Below are 21,758 nucleotides of genomic sequence, written 5' to 3' on the forward strand. Positions count from 1 at the left end.
GTAGGTTAAACCAAGATTTGGTAGTGCACAGGGGGAAAAAATGTGCTGAGGCAGCATGCAACGAGGCAGCAATGTGTTTAACCCTTTCAGTATAGTTCATTTAAACATAACTTATGGTTTTTGTAACTTTTTTGTGCAGTGAATTGATATGTAGAAAGCGAAGGTTTTATTTTGCAACTGTTGTAAACATTCATGAGATTGAGGGCATTTCAGGGTGAATTTGTGTGTTTTTATGCTGCTTTGGGGCATAACTGTAGTGGAAGCAGACACTGCAACTGCTGGGGGCCGAGGGGGCATAGGGAGCCAGTATGGCATTGACAAGTTTCCATATATGTTATTAAAAGGGTAGTTTACCTTTTGGTATGTTATAGAATGACCAGTTCTTAGCAATATTTTAATTGATCTTCATTTTTTTTGTAGTTTAATTATTTGCTTTCCTCTTTACTGCCTTTTATGCTTTACAGCTTTTAAATGGGGGGTTACTCATCCAGCTGCCAAAAACTATTGTTCTACGTGGCTACATTTTACTGCTACTTTTAATACTTATCTTTCTATTAAGGCTCTCTCCTAATTATATCCAGGTCTCTTATTTTAACCACTTCCTGGTTGCTAGCATAATTTGGTCCCAAGCAACCAAATAGCTGCTGAAATTGGAAGGATTCTGAACAAAAATAGAAATTATTGAAAAAAACACAAATACTAAAAAATGAAGACAGTTGCATATTGTCTTGGAATATCACTCTACATCATAACTAAAAAGTTAATTTAATGGTAAACAACCCATTTAAAAATGTCTTATTCCCAATATTTAGAGGAGCCATTAGTTCCAAAAGAAGACAGGTTTGAGCCAGGATATATAGCATCACATTCAGCACTTGGGCTAGAAACATGCCAGGGCTCATTTACTAACATAGGTGCTAACTTGCACAAGAGCAGTTGTCTATAGCTTCCAGCTGGATCTTTGCTTTTATTTTCTAACTTGCAGTAGACTGTGGATTGACTGTTAACTGCAACTGAATTTGTTACATTTAACAATTGTGTTCAGAAAAACGTTCCATGGTGTATACTGTTTACCCAAGCAGCTCATAAAATTATATACAATATTTCTACATTTTAAGAGAAGGAAAGTCATTGTGGCATTTTACTGCCAATAGATTAGCCACATTAGTGCCACCTAGAACAATATATTTATTCTGCAGAGACCATTACCATACCCGATTAAACAGCTTTAGAAGGTTTCTACATTTGCTTAAGATAGCAGCTGCCATTTTAAGTAGCTTCCTGCCTGCATTCATTCCTAAGGGAGGGGGAAGGGAGTTCTTAGCATTTTCAAGGGAGGGGGAGAGAACTGCGCAGACTCTGGCCATGAGAATTAAGGACTTTTCTTGGAGAGGAAGTCAGACACTAGAACATCATGTTTACAAAAAAAGAGACAAGAAATCCTGTGTTTCTTTTGAAAAACTTATGTCTGCATTTACATAGACCTTTCTGATAAAGCTTACTTAGTTTTTACCTTTCCTTCTCATTTAAAACAAATCTTCATGCATTTTGTGCCAGGCACTGGGAGACAATTCAATACTGTTATTTATACTTTCTTACCAGGCAGTAATTGGTTTGCATTTCCAGTACAATATAATACAGGGGTCATTTATATAAAAAAAAAACAAAACTGGTGTTTGTAATTAAGTGGCAACATGCATCTCATAAATTTACTTTAGTTAGCTATATCCTGCCCAGTTCCCTAGCAATGCATGTGTTGGCTAACACACACGGATTTGCTTATTTGTCCACTGGGCAGAATGAACAAATCTAAAGGGAAACAGCACTGAGGAGCAGCCCCTATTATTTTTGGGTAGAATTAATGTCCTGCCTAGACTGGATCACAACATGGCCTGACACAGATGCTGCCGAGCCAAGGGACCTTCACAGGAAATTGTCTGAACTGCCCAACCATATCACCATGCGTGACCAGGTTAGCAGTGTCATCTTACTTGTTAATGTAGTAGTTAATCAGGTTTGGGTAACCTGTGTAATGGCTAATGAAAGTTGCAACCAAAGAACTCTTAGCAGAGATCAAATTAATGGGCTCCCTTTATTTTCAATATACTACATTTAAAACACAGCATGTGACTAAATAGGATATTGGTTATAAACTGGCTTTCTCAGGTACATCTCCTGGTAGATTTACATACCGTGTATATTATTGGATTTCTTATGTTATTGTATCTGTTTTTATGTTCTTGTTTGGACGTGTTTCTAGAGACCTGGTCATGTTAAAGTAAACAAAATACTAAACCTCAGAAAAGAAATTTTTTTATGTACTGAAATGAAAGAGGGATGCTTTTCATTATAGAACAAAGCAAAGAATCTGGCATTCTTATGGCTATAAAAAGCTGTGAAAGGCTTGAGTGGTGTAGTTTTCAAGGTACATATTTGAGGTGAAATACTTCAACTGCTTTCTCCTCTCCAACAGCTTACCATTTCAATATTATTCTGTCAAATATTTTCTTTTACCCTCAGTTTTCTGCAGTCCAGCATTTCAATCCCTCCTCTAATCCAGCTTTTCCAGCCTTGCTCTTCTGCCTCACTACTCATCTCCCCCAGTCCTGCCATTCCCTCACACTATTCCATGTCTTCCAGTCATGCCTTCCTCCAATCCCTTTTCTTCCAATCCTGCCTTTCCCCAAATCAAAAGCGGGCCACACAGGGGACATTCATAGCTGGTGACTTGACCATTTCAGACAGAGTAGTAGCTTATTGGCCACTGTATGGGGCCAAAATTATGGTTTGCCTGATAGATATTTCTTTGTGGATAATCCAGATATCTTTTGGGCATCTTTGAAAATCTCAGTAGAGATGAGCCTGCACAAGTTCAACTTGGCCTTACATAGTTACTACCAGGATCTCCTGGTGGGTCCTTGTCCTAGTGCTCCTCAGCCAAGATAATTCCTGTCCACCCTTTCTGATTTGCACCATAAGGCTATATGACACCTATTACAGGTACATCTAATAGCTGTTAGTCAGTCCACAATGTCAGGTTCCCTTATGAGGCCAAGTCCAACATTGGATCTGCATAAGACTCCACTCTGACCTGATTGTTGGCCTGGTGGGGAAGGATTTCTACTGTGTAAGGGCAGTATTAAATCATCCACTTCAGTCCTACTTTTCTGAACTATAATCAATCTTCTCTAGTCTTGTCTTGCCACTTAACCTCTAATCCATCTCCACCAGTCTTGGTTTCTTCCTTCCTGATCCATCTCTGCCAGTCCTCCAGGGGAAGTTCTTAAAGGGTTTGTTCACCTTTTAAATTACCTTTTTAGTATGACACATACATTTATATTATCGGACAATTTGCATGTGTTTTTCTTTTATTATTCGTTTTATTTTTTTAGATATTTAGCTCTCCAGTTTGGAATTTCAGGAGCTGGTTTACAATTGTAATCTCACAGAGCAACAGTTTTTGGCAGCTGGGGTCAGTGACCCCCATTTGAAAGCTGAAAAATGTAGAAGAGGAAAGCAGATAATACAGGCATTATCAAAAATAAATAATGAAGACAAGTTGCTAGGTATAGGACATTTTGTAACATACTAAAAGTTATCATAAAGGTGAACCACCCTTTTAAGAATAAACAGGATGAATGTTTGATATATTATTAGCTTTGACTGGAATAGTGGTTATTATGTATTTATGTTTTGCATGAACTAAAAAAATACCCAATAAAGTATATATATATCCAAAATAATCAGTTGACAGTATGTTATAATTAATCTTGAAAGGAAATAATGATTGTGCTTGTTGTGTTTTAAACGCAGATCTGCTGTCCTTTGCTATGGGATGGACAAGGAAGAAGAGAATAAATACGTATCCCAACTCTTGGATGTGTTTAACAGCTGTGACACTACAGGAACTGGGTACTTAGACAAAGACGAGTTGACAGACCTCTGCCGCAAGCTCCACCTGGATGTGCAACTTCCTCTGCTTTTACAGACGCTCCTAGGAACAGACATCTTTGCTAGGGTAAGCCATTCTGTATGGAGAGAATATTGGTGAAGCCAAGAAAGCTGAAGAAGGTTTAAGGTTCTCTTTCTAACGTAGACTTAACCTGTTAAGTTTAAAACTTCACATTTATCAGATGTTGTGCAACAGATGTCAACTAACCCCATGAAAGGGCTGATGCATTCCGCACCCAAGGAGGTTTTTCGAACATGGCTTAGGGCCGTGACACATGGGTCGCGCCGCATAAATCTCCGTTGTCGCGGGCAACTAATCTCCCCGCAATGCCATCCCACCATCTAGAATGTAAATCGCCAGTGGTATGGCATACGCGGTGCCGCAAGTTGGCGAAGTTGCCTTGAGAGAAAACTTTGGCAAATTGCGGCGCCACTTATGGGGAGATTAGTCACCTGCGACAATGGAGATTTGTCATGGCGCGACTAACCTCCCCGTGTGTCATGGCCCTAATAGATAGCTGGCTGATTTTTTTTAATTTCTATACTTTCCATATGATACACAAGGTATTTTGCAAATAGTATTATTACAATACTATTTGCTGGAGACAGGGACCTGCCAGTCCTATGGAAGGCTTGCATATTTATATTTGCATAGTTATACATTATAGCACAATAAATTGAAGTGTCTTGCAACACTCTTTCTTAGGTGATATACTCAATAGAGCAAATACGTCTTCATTGGACAAACTAGAGGTGCTGCATTCTTGCTTTTATTGTGTTTCTGGCTCCCATACTATTAATACCTAAACAAAATAATATTGGCAATCCCCAACCCTTACAATTGAAGGTCAATGCTTATGTAATAGGTGGTAGATCAGTCTGCACAATTGGAAGCTGAATGTGGCCTCCAAGGGATTTATATGGCCTGTCTCCATATGACATTCCAGTTTACTATAATGCTGCCATTGAACATGTTTAATATGCAGCATTCTGATCCTTTCCGTTAATGTGTTGATAGGGGCATTGACTGACCTGGAAGTGAAGTAAACTGCCTATCACGACTTTGCTTTGTCAAAATCTGCTTCTGTGTGTCTGTATTATACAAATACAGAAACCAATAACTATGATATAATGAAGGGAAACTGCACACAGACTTTTACCATGCTGTATACAGTCAAACAATGTCTGCAATGTAAAGCTTATAGGCGAAGGAAAAAAATTATACAGTATGTAATTGTAAAGTGAAAATGTAAATTTATAGACCTCTTCACAGCTCCAAGTAACTCACTAAATGTCTGAGGTGGGAAGGTACGTGAGAAATGGATGCGAGACATACCTAGCTTAACTGAAGAAACATGGGTAGATGCTCTAAGGCAAATTCCAGACTTGACAATATCATTAGCGGACAGGTACATACAAATGAAGTTCTTAAACCGGGTATACCTTACGCCAGTGCTGTCCAACTGGCGGCCGCCCCCCACCTGTCTGGCTGCTTTGATGGATTACTCTTGTGTAAGCTTTAAATGGTATCAGTACTGTGATTAACTGCCCCCCTGCATGGTTCTCACCTCAGATTCAGGCTGTAATTAGGCTGTATTGTTTAAATATGTAATCCTCTGTGTTGTTCACACCTTTTAATCTCTGCATTGTTCACCCCCTGCAGTGTTCACACCTCAGGCTCAGACTGTAATCACCCATATTGTTCCCCTGTTCACACCTCAGGAGCAGTAGAAACCCACAAATAATCCCTGCACACTACAAAAAGAACATATACTGAGGTGGTACTGCAATTATTATATTATTATTATATATATATTATTGTGCAGACTGTATGAGCAGTGCCAGCATTGTGTCACTGTAGGCTGCCTGTGTGTGCCACACAGGCAGGGTAGGGAAGGCAGAGTATGGCAGACACAGGCAGAGTATGGCACACACAGGCAGGGTAGGGCAGAGTATGGCACACACAGGCAGGGTAGGGCAGGCAGAGTATGGCACACACAGGCAGGGTAGGGAAGGCAGAGTATGGCACACACAGGGTAGGGAAGGCAGAGTATGGCAGGTTTTTGCTGTACTACAACCATTAATATGGGTATGGTCATGTGATAACATGGGTGTGGTTTCAAGTGGGTGCGGTTTCAAAAAGGGGAGTGGTCAAAACTGGCTTCCATTATCGGCCCTCCACCATGTAGGTCGGAAAAATTCCGGCCCTCGGTACAACAGAAGTTGGACAGCACTGCCTTACGCCATACAGGCTGTCCAAGATGTTTCCCCAGACACATGTGTAAAATGTGACCGGGACACTGGCTCATATATACATGTGTTCTGGAACTGTCCAGCTGTTCAGGTCTTTTGGAAGGAAATTGTCAACTATATCTCAGATGCCCTAAGCTTTCCCCGGATTCTGTCACCTATTGTTTGCCTACTGGGAGTGGCCGAGGACCTGGGACTTTCACATCATTCTAGACTCTACTACCTCCAGCTCCTCTACTATGCCAAAAAGGCCATTCTACTGCAATGGAAATCCTTAGCCCCCCCAACCCTCCCATTCTGGAGAACTTTAGTCAACAACACTCTCACCAACCAGAAACTGACCTACCTTGCAAGGGGTTGTCCTAAAAAATTTGATGCAATATCAATACATCACGGACAATACACCATAACAACGGAAATAAACTGGTCCCAATCTCTCCAGCTCTACAGCTTGCCTGTTCCCCCCTCCCTCCCCCCCTCTCTTTACCCCCCTACTGCTCTACTCTATTCCTCTCTCTCTCCTTTTGCTGTTTTATTTTTATGTTAAATTGAAAAATGCAAGAATAAAAACTTTAAAAAAAAAAGTCTCAGGTGCAAACAGGTAAACCAACCATAATACACAATCTTCAGCACTCGCAAGATCAGATGCAGCTGCTTTTAAAGTACCTGCTTACATGCACACTCAAGTATCAAAATCAAATACCTTTACTGCAAATTACATATATATGAATAGACAAGGACTCGCAATATAAAGCATTTAAAAACGAGCCCCCCCCCCCAATACCACCAAGATCCACACCCCTTGGTAGCACCGGGACTGGAACCATACAGTTCACAATTACATGACTGCATCGGGATGCACAAGTGAAAATAAGACCAGTGAACTGCAAGCTAAACATTTTGCTGGAAAACAGTGTCAGTACAAATGTAATATAAAACCAGAAGCACATTAGTTTAAAAAAAAATCAGGCCGAAGCGACTAATCTCCCCTCCCTTTTCCTTTCTGAATCCCCCAAACTTTTTCAATAAAAATTGTAAGTTACAAAAAAAAAAAAACACAAATCAGGCCAATTTATAGCTACCGGTACGAGTAGCGCTACTGCGGATGTCCCATGTCTAGGCACGGGGAGACATGACACCCCACACGTATTGCCCACAACGGGCTTCATCAAGAGTGACATCATTGATTCGTGACAGTCCTCTTATAAAGACAGTCAATACAATAGCCCACACAGAGTGTTCAATCTCAGCGATAAGTCTCCCCAAATGATAGGTTATCCCAGGCATTCATCGTCAGCATGTCTATCATCCAAGTGCAAACGAAAAGTCAGTAATGCGCATGCCAAACTGGACCACAACTATTCATTGGTTGTCATGGATACTATTATTTTCTCAAAGAACAAATTTTCATAAGATTTGAAACCCAAAAGAGAGATTTGATACCCAATAAGGTCCAATAATCGCTCTACACATGTGTCCCCTAATAGAGCACAATAGTTCTTTAACAGTGCAAGGGTTTATTCACATACAAATCTTTACACAATGGCTATGATAATCATTCTTGGAACAAATACAAAGTCCACTGATCAGGTGAAACAAATCAATGCCATATTCATGCTTTCAAAATCATAGTTCCCCCATATACATCTGCCTTCTACACTCAGTGAGTGAATTTACATGATTCAATACAGCAATCCCTTCTAAATGATATAAAAACAAGTATGTTAGAATTACAAACTGTACTGTCTAATAATGTACCCATACCTTAATGGGCTCTTTATTGAGGACCCAGCCAATCACAAAACACTGTATTTTCCCCTTAATACATAGATGCTGAAAATCCCAGATCCTTATGCAGACCAAGGCTTGTAGTTGTTAGATCCACTGCTCTTTGCAGAGCACTGCTTTCATTGTATCACCACCCCAGATCCCAAGTCCTACTCTTTACAAGCAAGGGCAAAGGGAAATCCTGGACTTACAATTCACATAGTCCTGTAATTTAAAAAGGCTCTTGTCTGTCCTGTCCCAAAATCATTTTTTTCAATAAGTTGGCAAATGTTGCAATTACCACAATAAAATTGTACAGTGATTCAAATGTCATACTAAAGAAAGACAACACTATATAATAATATAATATGTAAATTTACCAACAAGTAATATCTCCATACAAGCATTTTATATCCCATAGCCATCCTTAAAAGACTATTCTACTCACAATAGGTTTTTGCCATTTATAATGCCATAAATAATTATAAACATGCATGAACTTTAAAGCGATATTAGTCTAATGGCAAGTGTTAGTGTATTGGTAGGGGGACAAAAGCTAGATAAAACCTCCACATTCTGTGTCCCTCTGCTATGCTGTGTACCAGTGATCCACAATGGAGGTTGATTTCTAGCATTTTGTCCCTTTCGACGTAGCAACAAACAGCTCTGGACAAATCGCGTCGCTGCGTATGCAATTCGGGGAGATTAGTCGCCCGCGAACAGGGAGATTTGTTGTGGGCGACTAATCTCCCCGTGTGCCAGAGCCCTAAGATCATGTCAGGATACCCAGATCATCTCTACTGAGGCTTCTGGTGTGCCCACAGCATGAAGTAATAAAGTAGGTTTAGTGCTCTATGCCTCGGAGGAGTAATAGTTATATATATATTTTTATAAAAAACAAAGGAGGAGCCCCTGGTAAAAAGTTTGTGATAGCAGGACAGAGTACCACACTCATCAGGATTACATGCAAAAAGATTTATTGATTTATTATAGTTAATTTCTCTAATAAATCTTTTTGCATGTAATCCATCTATCTATGTAGACATATATATGTGTATATACATATATTTTTGTTGCCTTAAGCCCTGAGTTAAGTGGACCCTCACTATGTACTGGATATTCTGGCTTTTGGACTGTACTCAGGCCACATTAATGGACCTTAACGTGAGTGAGTGCTGGCTAAATGTGACATATATATTAGTCCAACAAATTCTCCAGAGTGGTCACTCTACTAATCCATACAGCAACTCCAACTGAGACGCACATCAGCAATTCTAAAACATATATAAGTTCCAAGCCAATCATAGCACATTCATTATTCACTTATGTACTTATCTGAACAGAGTTACCCAGCATTTCAGGGGCTATCCATCCCCTTTTTCAAGCTTGTCTCTGTATCAGTGACCAAATGATACTTCTTATATGTGACATTAAATTTGTTAATATTATTAGCTCTCAAAACTGATGTCAAATGATACCATAGAGCACAATGCAGGAAAGAGTCACATCACTACAGAAGCGAGGACACCCACAACTTCCCTGCATCTAAGGATGCCATGGCAACCCATCTTATAGTACATATAAACAAGATTAATGCACACTGTCTAAATAGTCATACTCACTGGTTTATATAAATAATTACATAAAGCTATTGTTGCATTTTAAATGTTACAGATGGGTGAGGATTTTTTACGTTTACCTTTTACGTTTTATGTTTAGCATTTAATGTCCCTTAAAGGTACAGATGTAAGTCAAAATCTTTACTCAGTCCCTATGGGCTTAGTGAGTTTAATCGAAATATATATATCTCAACTTCCAAGTATATGCCGGCACTCACGTATAGATAAGTTGCTGTTGCCTGGGTGCAGGTCCAAATAATGTTGAAGGTGCTTGAGAGAGGGTCAGCACTCACAGGACTTATATAAACAAATTATTTTTAATAAAGAGGAGACGTTTCGGCTACAACTCTAGCCTTTATCAAGAGTGCTAGAGGCTAGAGTGCTAGCCAAAACGTTAATCTCCTCTTTAATAAAAATAATTTGTTGCTAAAAGTCCTGTGAGTGCTGACCCTCTCTCAAGCACCTATATATATATATATATATATATATATATATATATATATATATATATATATATATATATATATATATATATATCTCTATCTATCTATCTATCTATCTATCTATATATATCGCAAGAAGACAGGCACTCACGTATTAGTAGGTCCAAGGGAGCCTGGGTGCAGTCCCAAAATAATAGATGGAGTAGCTGTAGAGAGAGTCCGCACTCACAGGTCTTACAGAAAATGTAGAGGTGTTTATTCAAATCAACATCTAACGTTTCGGCTGCATCCACAGCCTTTCTCCTTTCTTTGAGAAAGGCTGTGGATGCAGCCGAAATGTTAGATGTTGATTTGAATAAACACCTCTACATTTTCTGTAAGACCTGTGAGTGCGGACTCTCTCTACAGCTACTCCATCTATTATTTTGGGACTGCACCCAGGCTCCCTTGGACCTACTAATACGTGAGTGCCTGTCTTCTTGCGATATATATAGATAGATAGATAGATAGATAGATAGAGATATATATATATATATATATATATATATATATCTCTATCTATCTATCTATCTATCTATCTATCTATCTATATATATCGCAAGAAGACAGGCACTCACGTATTAGTAGGTCCAAGGGAGCCTGGGTGCAGTCCCAAAATAATAGATGGAGTAGCTGTAGAGAGAGTCCGCACTCACAGGTCTTACAGAAAATGTAGAGGTGTTTATTCAAATCAACATCTAACGTTTCGGCTGCATCCACAGCCTTTCTCCTTTCTTTGAGAAAGGCTGTGGATGCAGCCGAAATGTTAGATGTTGATTTGAATAAACACCTCTACATTTTCTGTAAGACCTGTGAGTGCGGACTCTCTCTACAGCTACTCCATCTATTATTTTGGGACTGCACCCAGGCTCCCTTGGACCTACTAATACGTGAGTGCCTGTCTTCTTGCGATATATATAGATAGATAGATAGATAGATAGATAGAGATATATATATATATATATATATATATATATATCTCTATCTATCTATCTATCTATCTATCTATCTATCTATATATATCGCAAGAAGACAGGCACTCACGTATTAGTAGGTCCAAGGGAGCCTGGGTGCAGTCCCAAAATAATAGATGGAGTAGCTGTAGAGAGAGTCCGCACTCACAGGTCTTACAGAAAATGTAGAGGTGTTTATTCAAATCAACATCTAACGTTTCGGCTGCATCCACAGCCTTTCTCCTTTCTTTGAGAAAGGCTGTGGATGCAGCCGAAATGTTAGATGTTGATTTGAATAAACACCTCTACATTTTCTGTAAGACCTGTGAGTGCGGACTCTCTCTACAGCTACTCTATCTATATATATATATCTATATATCCACTGTGCTTCAGCCTTTCTAGGGCTAGTGTCCGATCTCCACTCCCTTCTCAAAGGAGGAATGTTTTGAGAATTGTACCTTTTGTGTAGTTACTTCGGTGGGTGGGGAAAAGGTTTCACAACAAGGGTAGTGGGCCCTTGAGTAGCAACTCCAGGTAGGACCCAGTGTTACTTTTGCCATTATGGCTCTGTCCTTATTACTTGTGAAAAATTGAGCAGGCTGAATGGGTGCATCAGCGTTTGTAAATGGTGTCATACTGACAAATACTCTCACCTATCACTGTGCTAAGTAGAAATTTGCTCCATCCCATCTTCTTGCTAAGATAACTGCCAGTGCTATGCACCCCCTATCAAGTGTAGTCAAGGAGCAGCATGTGCACAGGTTTTCTTTGTGGAGTGCTCGAAATGCTCTTAAACCTACCTGAGCATACTGTGGTATTGGCTCTACCAGATTTCTAGTCATCCAATATATGCTCAGGCACGTACTCTCATATGTAATAAAAGGCACCAGGTTTCCCAGGTGCATAAACTCATAGCAACCAATAAAATGTTTAGCAAACCAGTAAATACTCCCTGCTGATAGGCTGCTATAGGTGACCAGACAACTTGTAAATTTGCACCTTTTATTACCCCATTAATATTAACTTGCTTATGTAGAGGATTTACCCAATTTACTTGGATTCAGATAGGTGCAATGAAGCGTTCTGGAGTTACTATTTGGGCTTATTAAAAAGATGATTTATTATCCTTTATGTAACACTTATAGGTTTTGTATGTATAACGTAACCTGCACTTAATGTTGGCTTTAGTGGTTCTACAGTTTATATAAATAAGCTGCTATAAAGCCATGGGTGCAACCTTTCAGGTATAATTTAACTTTCAGTAAATTATACCTTTTTACTTTATAGTGTTACTGGTCCTTAAAGCTTTGTGTGTGCATTAAAATATCTAAGACTCATGCAACACAATGCTTATGGCATATATTTTCGCTTCATACGCTCCTACCTGCGCCTGCACCATATGCTTGGGTGCGGGCACATGTAGCCGATATCAACATAAAAACGTGAGAGAATGCAAAGTGTCGCGTTTTAATGCGGATTTCAGTTACATGTGCCTGCACCCGAGCGTATTCCATTCATTTGGGTGCAGGCACAGGTAGGAGCGTATGGTGCGTATTCTCTGCAAAATATACTCCATACTCTATGGCGCTGATTTACTAAGACACGATTTCGAATCTGAATTGGAAAAATTCCGATTGGAAACAAACATTTTGCGACTTTTTCGTATTTTTTGCGATTTTTTCGGCGTCTTTGCGATTTTTGCGTAAAAACGCGAGTTTTCCGGCATCTTAACGATTTTTGCGTAAAAACGCGAGTTTTTCGGCGTCTTTACGAAAGTTGCGCAAAGTCGCGATTTTTTCGTAGCGTTAACACTTGCGCGCAAAGTCGCGCCTTTTTCGTAGCGTTAAAACTTAAAAGGCGCGACGTTTCGCGCAAGTTTTAACGCTACGAAAAAATCGCGACTTTGTGCAACTTTCGTAATGACGCTGAAAAACTCGCGTTTTTACGCAAAATCGTAAAGACGCCGGAAAACTCGCGTTTTTACGCAAAAATCGTAAAGACGCCGAAAAAATCGCAAAATTACCGATCATTACGAAAAAAACGCAATCGGACGCATTCGGCCCGTTCGTGGGTTAGTAAATGTGCCCCTTAGTGGGAAATTAGCCTAATCTTCAAGCAGGATTCATTTACTGATAAACAAAAGTAGTTTGAGGTGTAGTTTATTTACTAATATAGATGTTAAATTGGACCAGTGTAGGTGCTACCTGCATCATTTAACCCTCTGACTGCTAGCTGGATAGCACAGCAATGCAAAGCTGCTGTGGGAAACATGAACCAGAATAAAATAATGTATTTAAACCACAAAAGTACTCCATGCACTTTACACTGCATTACCTTTTCAGCAGAGGGGGGCCTTTAGACCCTCCTTAAAGCACACATGACACGTTTTGTTGGAAAGTACACAAAATTGCTTTCTCTGGTATTCATTACTTTCAATGGGAAACACTTGTAAGTTCCAGTTTTGCATTTTCAACCTGAAAACCCTCACTTGTCTGTAGAGACACTGAAAACCTTCATGTCGCCATATACTGGTTATCTTCTGTGGTATCAGGCAGTTGACTCGCAAGCTGAAAGAATACATACTTGTACTAATAGCCATAGATAATAGCCCAAATAATTGAAACTGCAGGAAGTTAGGAGGAACTTGGGTAGACTGAATTATGTCAGATCACCTGAGCTCTACACAGTTGCAGGATGATCTGTAGTGATGGCACCCTGTCCATAAATTATGTTTATGTATTACAGGTGAATTTTGAGGAGTTTAAAGAGGGCTTTGTTGCTGTGTTGTCCTCTACTATTGACATTAGCATCTCTGAAGATGAAAGCAGTTATTTAGAACCAGGTAAGATCCCAAAATCTCTCTCGCTCTATTCTGGATAACAGCGGGGAGGTTGTTTGAACTATTGTTCACCTGTATATGGAGTTAAACTACTAAATAACTTTCCTTATGCCTTTAGTAATCCCTGATGAAGTGAAACCAAAGTATGTGAAAGGCACCAAGAGATATGGGCGGCGAACGCAGCCTGAACATGAAGCTGCAGAAAATGAAGCCAACAAGTTTCTCCAAGAGCAGCACCAAGGCAAAGGCCAGAGGAAAAGTCAGCTGAAAAGGTCTTCATCCCTGGAGAGTGTGGAGGTAGAAATGATTCATCAGCCAAGTATTCTAAACTCTCACTGCTTGCATCAGAACCCTTGCATGCCGCCACGAGGCCACACATTTATATTGCATGTGACTAGTATTCCTCCTCTCCTGCAGCCCTTCGCTCAGTGTTTGGGATTAAATTAATGTTTAACTGGAAATTTTTGTGGTCAGCAATTATCCATTCCTTAGCTTAAAGCAGTGCATTTCAAATGTTTCTGTGTAGCAGCCTGCTTGTATAATCCACCATGCTGCAGGCTGATTCATTTTAAAATGCTGATGTTATGAAAAGTAGTCTGTGGGGCCTTTGACAAACCAGAAGGCCATAAAAAGAAACCTATGGTATGGGTCAGCTGGACAGCTCAGTTTGGTACAATGAAACTTTGAAGAATTAATGGTCTTTACTGATGATGAAACATGATGCAAAATGCAAAAAAAAACCAGGCGCAAGTCATCATAGTTTTTCCTCACTTGCACAATGCCCCGACATCAGCGCCTGTAGTCACTGGTTCTGGTACTCCAGAAAGGAGCCAGAGGCCCTGGATGTAAGTGCTGTTTAAATGAGCATTAAGGGGTGCGTTATTACCCGTGAAGTACTTGCATCTAGGGTCATCTTAACATCTTAAGCATTTTACAGTAAAGGCAAGTTAGTAAACCCAAGTCTTGCCACTTTTAAACAGGACTCTGAGGCGTGATGGATGTGTGAAAGTCTCTTAACATAAACCATCCAGAATATTGCAGTATTTACTTATAGCAATACAGTGTTAAATAAAATAACATTAAAAGCATCTTTGTCTTAATAGCTATAAATTTAGAGCAGTATAGACAGCATTGTGTCCTTAAAAAAAAAAATGGGCCAGGGTCATAAGAGTTTACCATAATAGTTAGCTTAGAGTCTGCTGCTCCCTGGTGTCTGCAACCTTGTCTACATTTGCTCCTTCCCTGGTTTGTGTGTGCAAAGAATTGTACACAGGAACTTGAAGTTCCTTTGCTTTTCATAGTGGTGCACAGTTTGTATGTAATGCAGAGGGACTTCATGTCCCAGAATCCATTAATTCATAATGGGACAACGAGGAGGGGGATGCTTTACATGTGAGCCTAAGGTGGGGTTGGGAAATGGTCCTGCGATTCTTAGGCAGACTGTCGTTCCAGCCCGAAGTCCTTTTCTTCTTTATGACCTGCACCCAATCTAGCTACCTTTTGATGACTATTTGGGTGGGGTCAGCACTATTACATCACCAAAAGGGAGGAAATCGGCATGAACCCACCATTCACCCAAACCTGCACCTGGGTCTCACCTTTGTGGCCTGCATGTACCCAACATGTGGGTTTCAGGTCAGCGCAATCATTACTAAAGGATGGCCATCTGTCTTATTTTGAGTCTCGACAAAATTGCTGATAAGAGCCCTGGAATGCAATAATGATATGCCCGTTGCGTCATTTTCCCACCGCCTTGTGTTATAAACGTCATAGCCCTGCTCCTCAATGTTATCAGGCCTGCCCCATAAAAGAGGACAATTAAAAGTTGGCAACCCTACTGTAGGTAGCACTAGGCAATGGCATCCATTCAACAAATTCGATCAGGTAACTTTGAAAGTAAAGGTCTGATTGCTTGGTATTGATAACCTATTGATTACACCTATGTAAATAAATGAGGGTTTAGTGTGTCTGTCTAGTGTATCCGTCAAAACGGGCGTCTAATTTAATATTTTCTGTGGAATTTGGCTTTATGGTTCAATTTTGGCACTGGACAGGTCCACATCTAGTTATTTGCCTTGGGGGTTTTCTACAAAATATTTACCAATGTGCAAAAACTAAAGCTTATTTTTAATAAACTGTGCAGTGTAGTGTGCAAGTGAGGTAAGGTCACTATTTCCCTAAGGCTATGTCCCATGTTCATTCAGCTGAAAGGGAATTCCATGTATGCATAATCCTTTCAGAGATCCGATGGGCTGTTTGTTAATGGGCAGGAATTTTAGGGTAATAGCAAACTGGGGGCACAGCGTTGGTTTGTGTTCAGACATATGGATTGGGTATTGTTGCTTAACTATTAATTTTCATTACGATATCCGCTCCAACTGCCTGTCACATTTTTGTCCAGGTTTGTGTGCAATTTATTTCTCTGAGGTCTACGAAGAACTGCTTCTCATTTAAGCAGTAACTAGAGACATCTTAGGGCTCTTACACAAGGGTGTTTCACCCTGCATTCTCCTGTAGTGGCTCTCTCCTGTGTTCCACCAAATTCTTCTCAGTCAGGTTGTACTTATCCACCTGCGTGCAAGTGCCGAATGTGAGTGGAACGCATCAATTTGTGTTTCACTTGCGTTTAATGCTTGCATGTGTCTGAATGATTACATCCCAGTCAGGAAGAATAGGCTGCATTTCGTCCTGTGGTAGATTGCAGAAAAGATCCACCACAGGTGAACACAGAGCGAAGCACTGGAGTGTAGGAGTGGACATGGACATTTTTACATGCAATTCCCTTAAGTGCAACTTTCAGTCTCTGTTTCCAAATCTGTTAAGTTGTGCAGTGGAAAAGATAGAAAAGCCACAAAAAACTGCTTGTACATACACACACAGAACTGTTAAAGGACAAGGAAAGGCTTAGTCACTTGGGGGTGCCAAAATGTTAGGCACCCCCAAGTGACTTAAATCGCTTACCTTGTACCCCGGGCTGGTGCCCCTGTTAGGAGAAAACAGCACCAGCCCGGGGTAGCTGCAGCGCTTCCTCCTTCCGTCGTGCTCGCATGCGCAGCTACCCCGGGCTGGTGCTGTTTTCTCCTAACAGGGGCACCAGCCTGGGGTACAAGGTAAGCAATTTAAGTCACTTGGGGGTGCCTAACATTTTGGCACCCCCAAGTGACTTTGCCTTTCCTTCTCCTTTAAGGTGGCAATACATAGTTAGATTTGCTCCTTTGGCGAGATCGCCAAATCTTCCCCCTCATATGCCTACCTTGGATGGGCGAGATTGGCCCTAGGGATAGGAAAAGTCAGATCAAGGACCACATCGGTGAGCAAAGCGGTCCCTGATCTGACAAAAAAAATCAAGCCTTTTTTGTGCAGATATCGGTCAGGGAGACCTGTTGGAGGGCCCCATACACGGGCAAATAAGCTGCCGAGTCTTAAGGACCCGAATCAGCAGCTGAAATATGCCCATTTATGACCTCATTCTTCTCAATGGGGACTGTACCCCCAGGAGCTCAGAAATGACGTATGCAGAAACCACACTCTGTTAAGTTGTGCCTTTTATTGCACTCCTGTGAGTACAGTCCTTTTGGAGGAGAGCACTGGGGATGGTGAGGTCCTGTGTGGTAAAACATACTAAAACATCAATGCATGGGAACACCATTAAAAATGCCGTCTGAGAATTGTTAAAAAAAAAAATGCCGTCTCTGTGGACCCAAGTTATCTGTACTCTTCCCACATTATGGTTTGTAAAGCAAAACTTCTGAAATACACCAAAGTTAAGACAATTTGGAACTTCTACTCCTCCTGAAATAACTTCTTGTTATAAATGTACCTGCTTTGCTTATGTCAGAAGATACAGTCTTTAGTGCCTAGAGCTGAACAAAAACCAAAGCTCCCAGCCATTCTTTGTTTTACATTTAGCACCACTGCAGGACTGTCTCTCTGAAATATGTTGCTGGATGGGTTAAAAATGAAAGCTAAATAAACCTGCAACCTGAATAGTCCCGTTTAATGTTTCACTGCAGCTGAATGCAGGCGGAGCCTTAAAGCCTTTAATGAGTTGGGGCCGGCTAGGATTCAGCTGAGATGAAGAGATGCAGAGTGAATGAGCCATGAGGTTTTGCCTGTTTACATTGGCTCTAGGCTTGTCTGGGAAGCCAAGTCACATTCATAAACCGAGAGAAGTGTTCCCACCCTCTGTCTCCCCCCCCCCACCACCCTGCCTGGCACGTTCATGCTCATTCTCCAACGGATTTCCATCTTGGATCATTTATATATAAATCTGTTTCACATGTGCTCTCTTTCTGCAGAGCTTAAAGTCAGATGAAGAAGCAGAGAATGGCAAGGAACCTCTGAACGAGAACTTTGAGGCACAAGGTAAGGTTTGAAGAAAGCTTGGAGAACTCTGGTGGTACTGCTTTGTCGCTTTAAAACTAGACACTTATTAAAGGGATACTGCTGCCTCTTAGGAAAAATGTTGCTGTGCTTCAGGGTAAATTAGAGGGAGCAATTTCTCTGGGGCAATTGTTCTTTTTTTACCATACTATCAGTTACCATGAGGGGCACCATATCCCCTGCACCTGCCAAACTGCTTTTGGTGTAAAGGGGAAGTTTACCTGAGATTGTAATTTAAGTAGAATAAGGTGTAAGTTTAAACCTGAAAATCTTAATACCAAATTGCCAGTTTTTTTTTTAACCTCAGAAAGTTGAAATAACATTGTTTTCTGCCAATTTAACACAATTTTTCTGAACTTGATGCTATAAACTCCATTTTGCTTGTGTTAATCAAGTTTTGTCATTAATTTATGTGATTCTTAATTGGTACTCCAGATTCATAAATGTTGTACTTGGAGGGTAAACTTATCGCCAAAAAAAGCCTTATTAATGTAACTGGAGGGATGCTTTAGTGAATTTGACCCATTGCAATTGGTCCTCTTTGTATTTTTCTTTGTTTTTGAATTATTTGCCTCTTTGTAACCTTAAATTCGCTAATGCATGTGACACCCAGCAGTCCCAAAGCAAATGAATTCTATGAGTAGTTTTTTACATAATCTCTTCATCCTTTCCCTCTCTTGTCATTAAATCTGCTTCTGGTTGCTAGGTTAGGTGGGACCCTAGCAACCAAATAACCCCCCAAACTGACCAAATAACAAAAAATAGAAAAGCAATTCAAAACATTCTTGGCATTTTTTGTTCGTTTCAAGTTAAACCTTGCCCCTCACCTTTAAATAATGAGTATTTAATAATAACTAACCCTACAGACAGGGCTGCAATAATATCTATAGCTGCTAACTGTTTTTATGCCTCTTGCTATTTTGGCAGGATGTGAATGTTATTGATGTGCGTATGTGATTAAAGGGATGAAGTGATAGTCCTGGGATAGGCTGAAATGCACTAAAGCTGCTAGAAGTAATGCGTCCTGGTGGTAATGCACAGATTAACATCAGGGGAGTAGTGTAACTCAGTTTAGATACTCCTCGTCACAGCCCCACAGTTAGGCTACTCACGCAGAGCTGCTTATGACACGGGATCCAGTTTAGCCCAGTAAATATTATTAATGGCTTGAATACAAAGAGAAGTCGGGTTAGTGGCCGCTGTACAAAAGGATCAGCATTACTGTAGCATAAAAACAGGAAAATTTAGTTCACAAGATTTAATTTCTCTGCCAGTATTTCTGTACTTTATAACTCGATAATCATTGTCATACTGTAGGAAACTGGTTATAATACTGCTGTGGGAGTATACCGGAAATAAAGGACTAAAACCTTTTATGTTAAAGGAATATCTGTTTCATGATTGCTTAAGGGTAAATGGTGAATTAGTTGCCTAGATTTTTTTTTTTTCTTTCAATTTTCTTCCAGCTCTGTGGCCAGGGATCTGTGGGGGACCCATTTGCACAAAGAAGTCAGACTGCAATTGGCAAATTTATTGCTGAAAAATTAAGCAATAACTTTGCCTTTAGCAAAGTATTATTGGTATCTTAATGGAAATTTCACATTCTGACTTAAAATATTGGCCACATGGGCTGCAATTGTAAATCATTTTCCCTCTGACAAGTAACTTGTCCTTTAATGGCATTCTAAAATAATTTGCAAGTTATATTTGAATCTATGTTTTGTTTCTGTTTGCTTGGGTCCCACTTACTTGAGTGACCGGTGAAATAGAAAAGGATAAATATGAGAAGGTTTGAATGAAAAATAAATTGCTACAATTTCGAATATATCTAGATCACTGCAGTCTCCCATATTTCAGGTGGATTCACTAGATACTGTGTGTGTAAAAGGTGTTCAACATAGGAATTTTTGTATAGTTGTATTTTTAGAGCCACAGGGTACAGATCCTGAAAGTCTAATTTCAGCATTGGATATATTACCATTGGATATATTATTTTTTGCTGGTGTTAAATATAGGGGTGTATAAACCCTTTGTTTTGCATATTTACCGGTAATATGTGCTTTAAAAAGCCATCAAATTGGCATTTCCAGTGATGTGAACTACAACTCCCAGAAACCTTGGCAAGCTGTTACGTGGAAGGCAGCAATAAAAATTTAAATCTGTAAAATAAAAACTAAGATGCAGACTAAGGGTGATTTATGGGATAGTTTCTGGTTATCCACCGTCTTTTTGCTTGCCATAGGCCAGCTAAGGTCATGGAATCCAGAGATCTTTGATGGGAAAAGAAGAAATTCAAGCCCATGCTCGGATATGACAGAACACCAGGTGCGGGACATCTGGGAGGAACTTGGTGTAGGCCATAATGGCTACCTCAACCAGCAAGAGCTTGCCACCGTGTGTAAAAACATCGGACTGAAAGACCTTAGTAAGGAGGTATGGAGAATGCACCACTTCTCTCTGCAAGGTTTTCAGGAAAAACAAGAGTGGTTCACTGCCTTGTAGTGCTGGAAGTTTGATTCTGTCTTCAATGCTTATATAGGTTTATATACTATATTTAAACCCATGTAATGCTGTTTTTTTTTTTTTTTTTTGCTGTTACTGGTTACCTCCTAAATAATGTTCTATAAGTCTCATCACAGTATATAATGGGTTATAATGATGTGTGTGGGGATATAAGCTTTGACTTATACTTGCCATTATATTGACTTTGTATATACAAGTATAGGACCTGTTATACAGAATGCTTGTGACCTGGGATTTTGCAGATAAGGGGTCTTTAATTAATTTGGATCCCTATACCTTAAGCCTACTAAAAAACATTTAAAAAAAAAAACAAAAAAAAAAATAAATAGATATATAGATATATAGATATATATATATTGCATTGTGAGCTTTAATCAAAGTAGGAGTTGATTTACACTTGCAGTGCGTGGCCCATATCTGAAGGACATATTCATTTATTTTTTTTATGTAGGAGCTTGAGGACCTGTTTAACAAGCTCGATAGGGATGGAGATGGCAGGGTGAGCTTTCAGGAATTCCAGGAGGGGCTATTTAGCCATGCCCCTGTGCCCATCTCTTCTACACCTCTCAAGCATAGAAGACCATGGGCATGTTTTCAGGTAGGTATTGCCTAGCCACTCCATGAGTGGCGTCTGTTGTTTGTTTTATGGCTGTATTATCTAATTCCAGGCAGTGTCATTCTGTGGCTACTAAAGCAAATAAAGTGCTGTCTTGTATAAAAAAGGGCATTGACTCAAGGGATGAGAACATAATTTTGCCCCTTTATAGGTCCCTGGTAAGGCCTCACCTTGAGTATGCAGTGCAGTTTTGGGCTCCAGTCCTTAAGAAGGATATTAATGAGCTGGAGAAAGTGCAGAGACGTGTAACTAAACTGGTAAAGGGGATGGAAGATTTAAACTATGAGGTGAGACTGTCGAGGCTGGGGTTGTTTTCTCTGGAAAAGAGGCGCTTGAGAGGGGACATGATTACTCTGTACAAGTACATTAGAGGGG

The 21,758-nt window shown here is 40.1% G+C and overlaps 1 protein-coding gene across 3 annotated transcripts in view; it reads left to right on the forward strand.

The window, feature by feature from the left end:
- The window catches only part of ninl (ninein like), a 64,163-nt gene that overhangs the window by 13,935 nt on the left and 28,470 nt on the right, over positions 1–21,758 (forward strand). For all 3 annotated transcript variants that reach the window (XM_018094234.2, XM_018094235.2, XM_018094236.2), the window contains exons 2-7: positions 3,814–4,018; positions 13,768–13,864; positions 13,980–14,158; positions 18,160–18,226; positions 20,487–20,677; positions 21,219–21,365. In XM_018094234.2, coding sequence (XP_017949723.2) covers positions 3,836–4,018; positions 13,768–13,864; positions 13,980–14,158; positions 18,160–18,226; positions 20,487–20,677; positions 21,219–21,365 — 864 coding nt within the window. In that variant the 5' untranslated portion in view covers positions 3,814–3,835. The remainder of the gene's footprint in view (positions 1–3,813; positions 4,019–13,767; positions 13,865–13,979; positions 14,159–18,159; positions 18,227–20,486; positions 20,678–21,218; positions 21,366–21,758) is intronic.

This window comes from Xenopus tropicalis, chromosome 5 (genome assembly GCF_000004195.4).
Source record: "Xenopus tropicalis strain Nigerian chromosome 5, UCB_Xtro_10.0, whole genome shotgun sequence".
NCBI classification, from domain to species: domain Eukaryota; kingdom Metazoa; phylum Chordata; class Amphibia; order Anura; family Pipidae; genus Xenopus; species Xenopus tropicalis.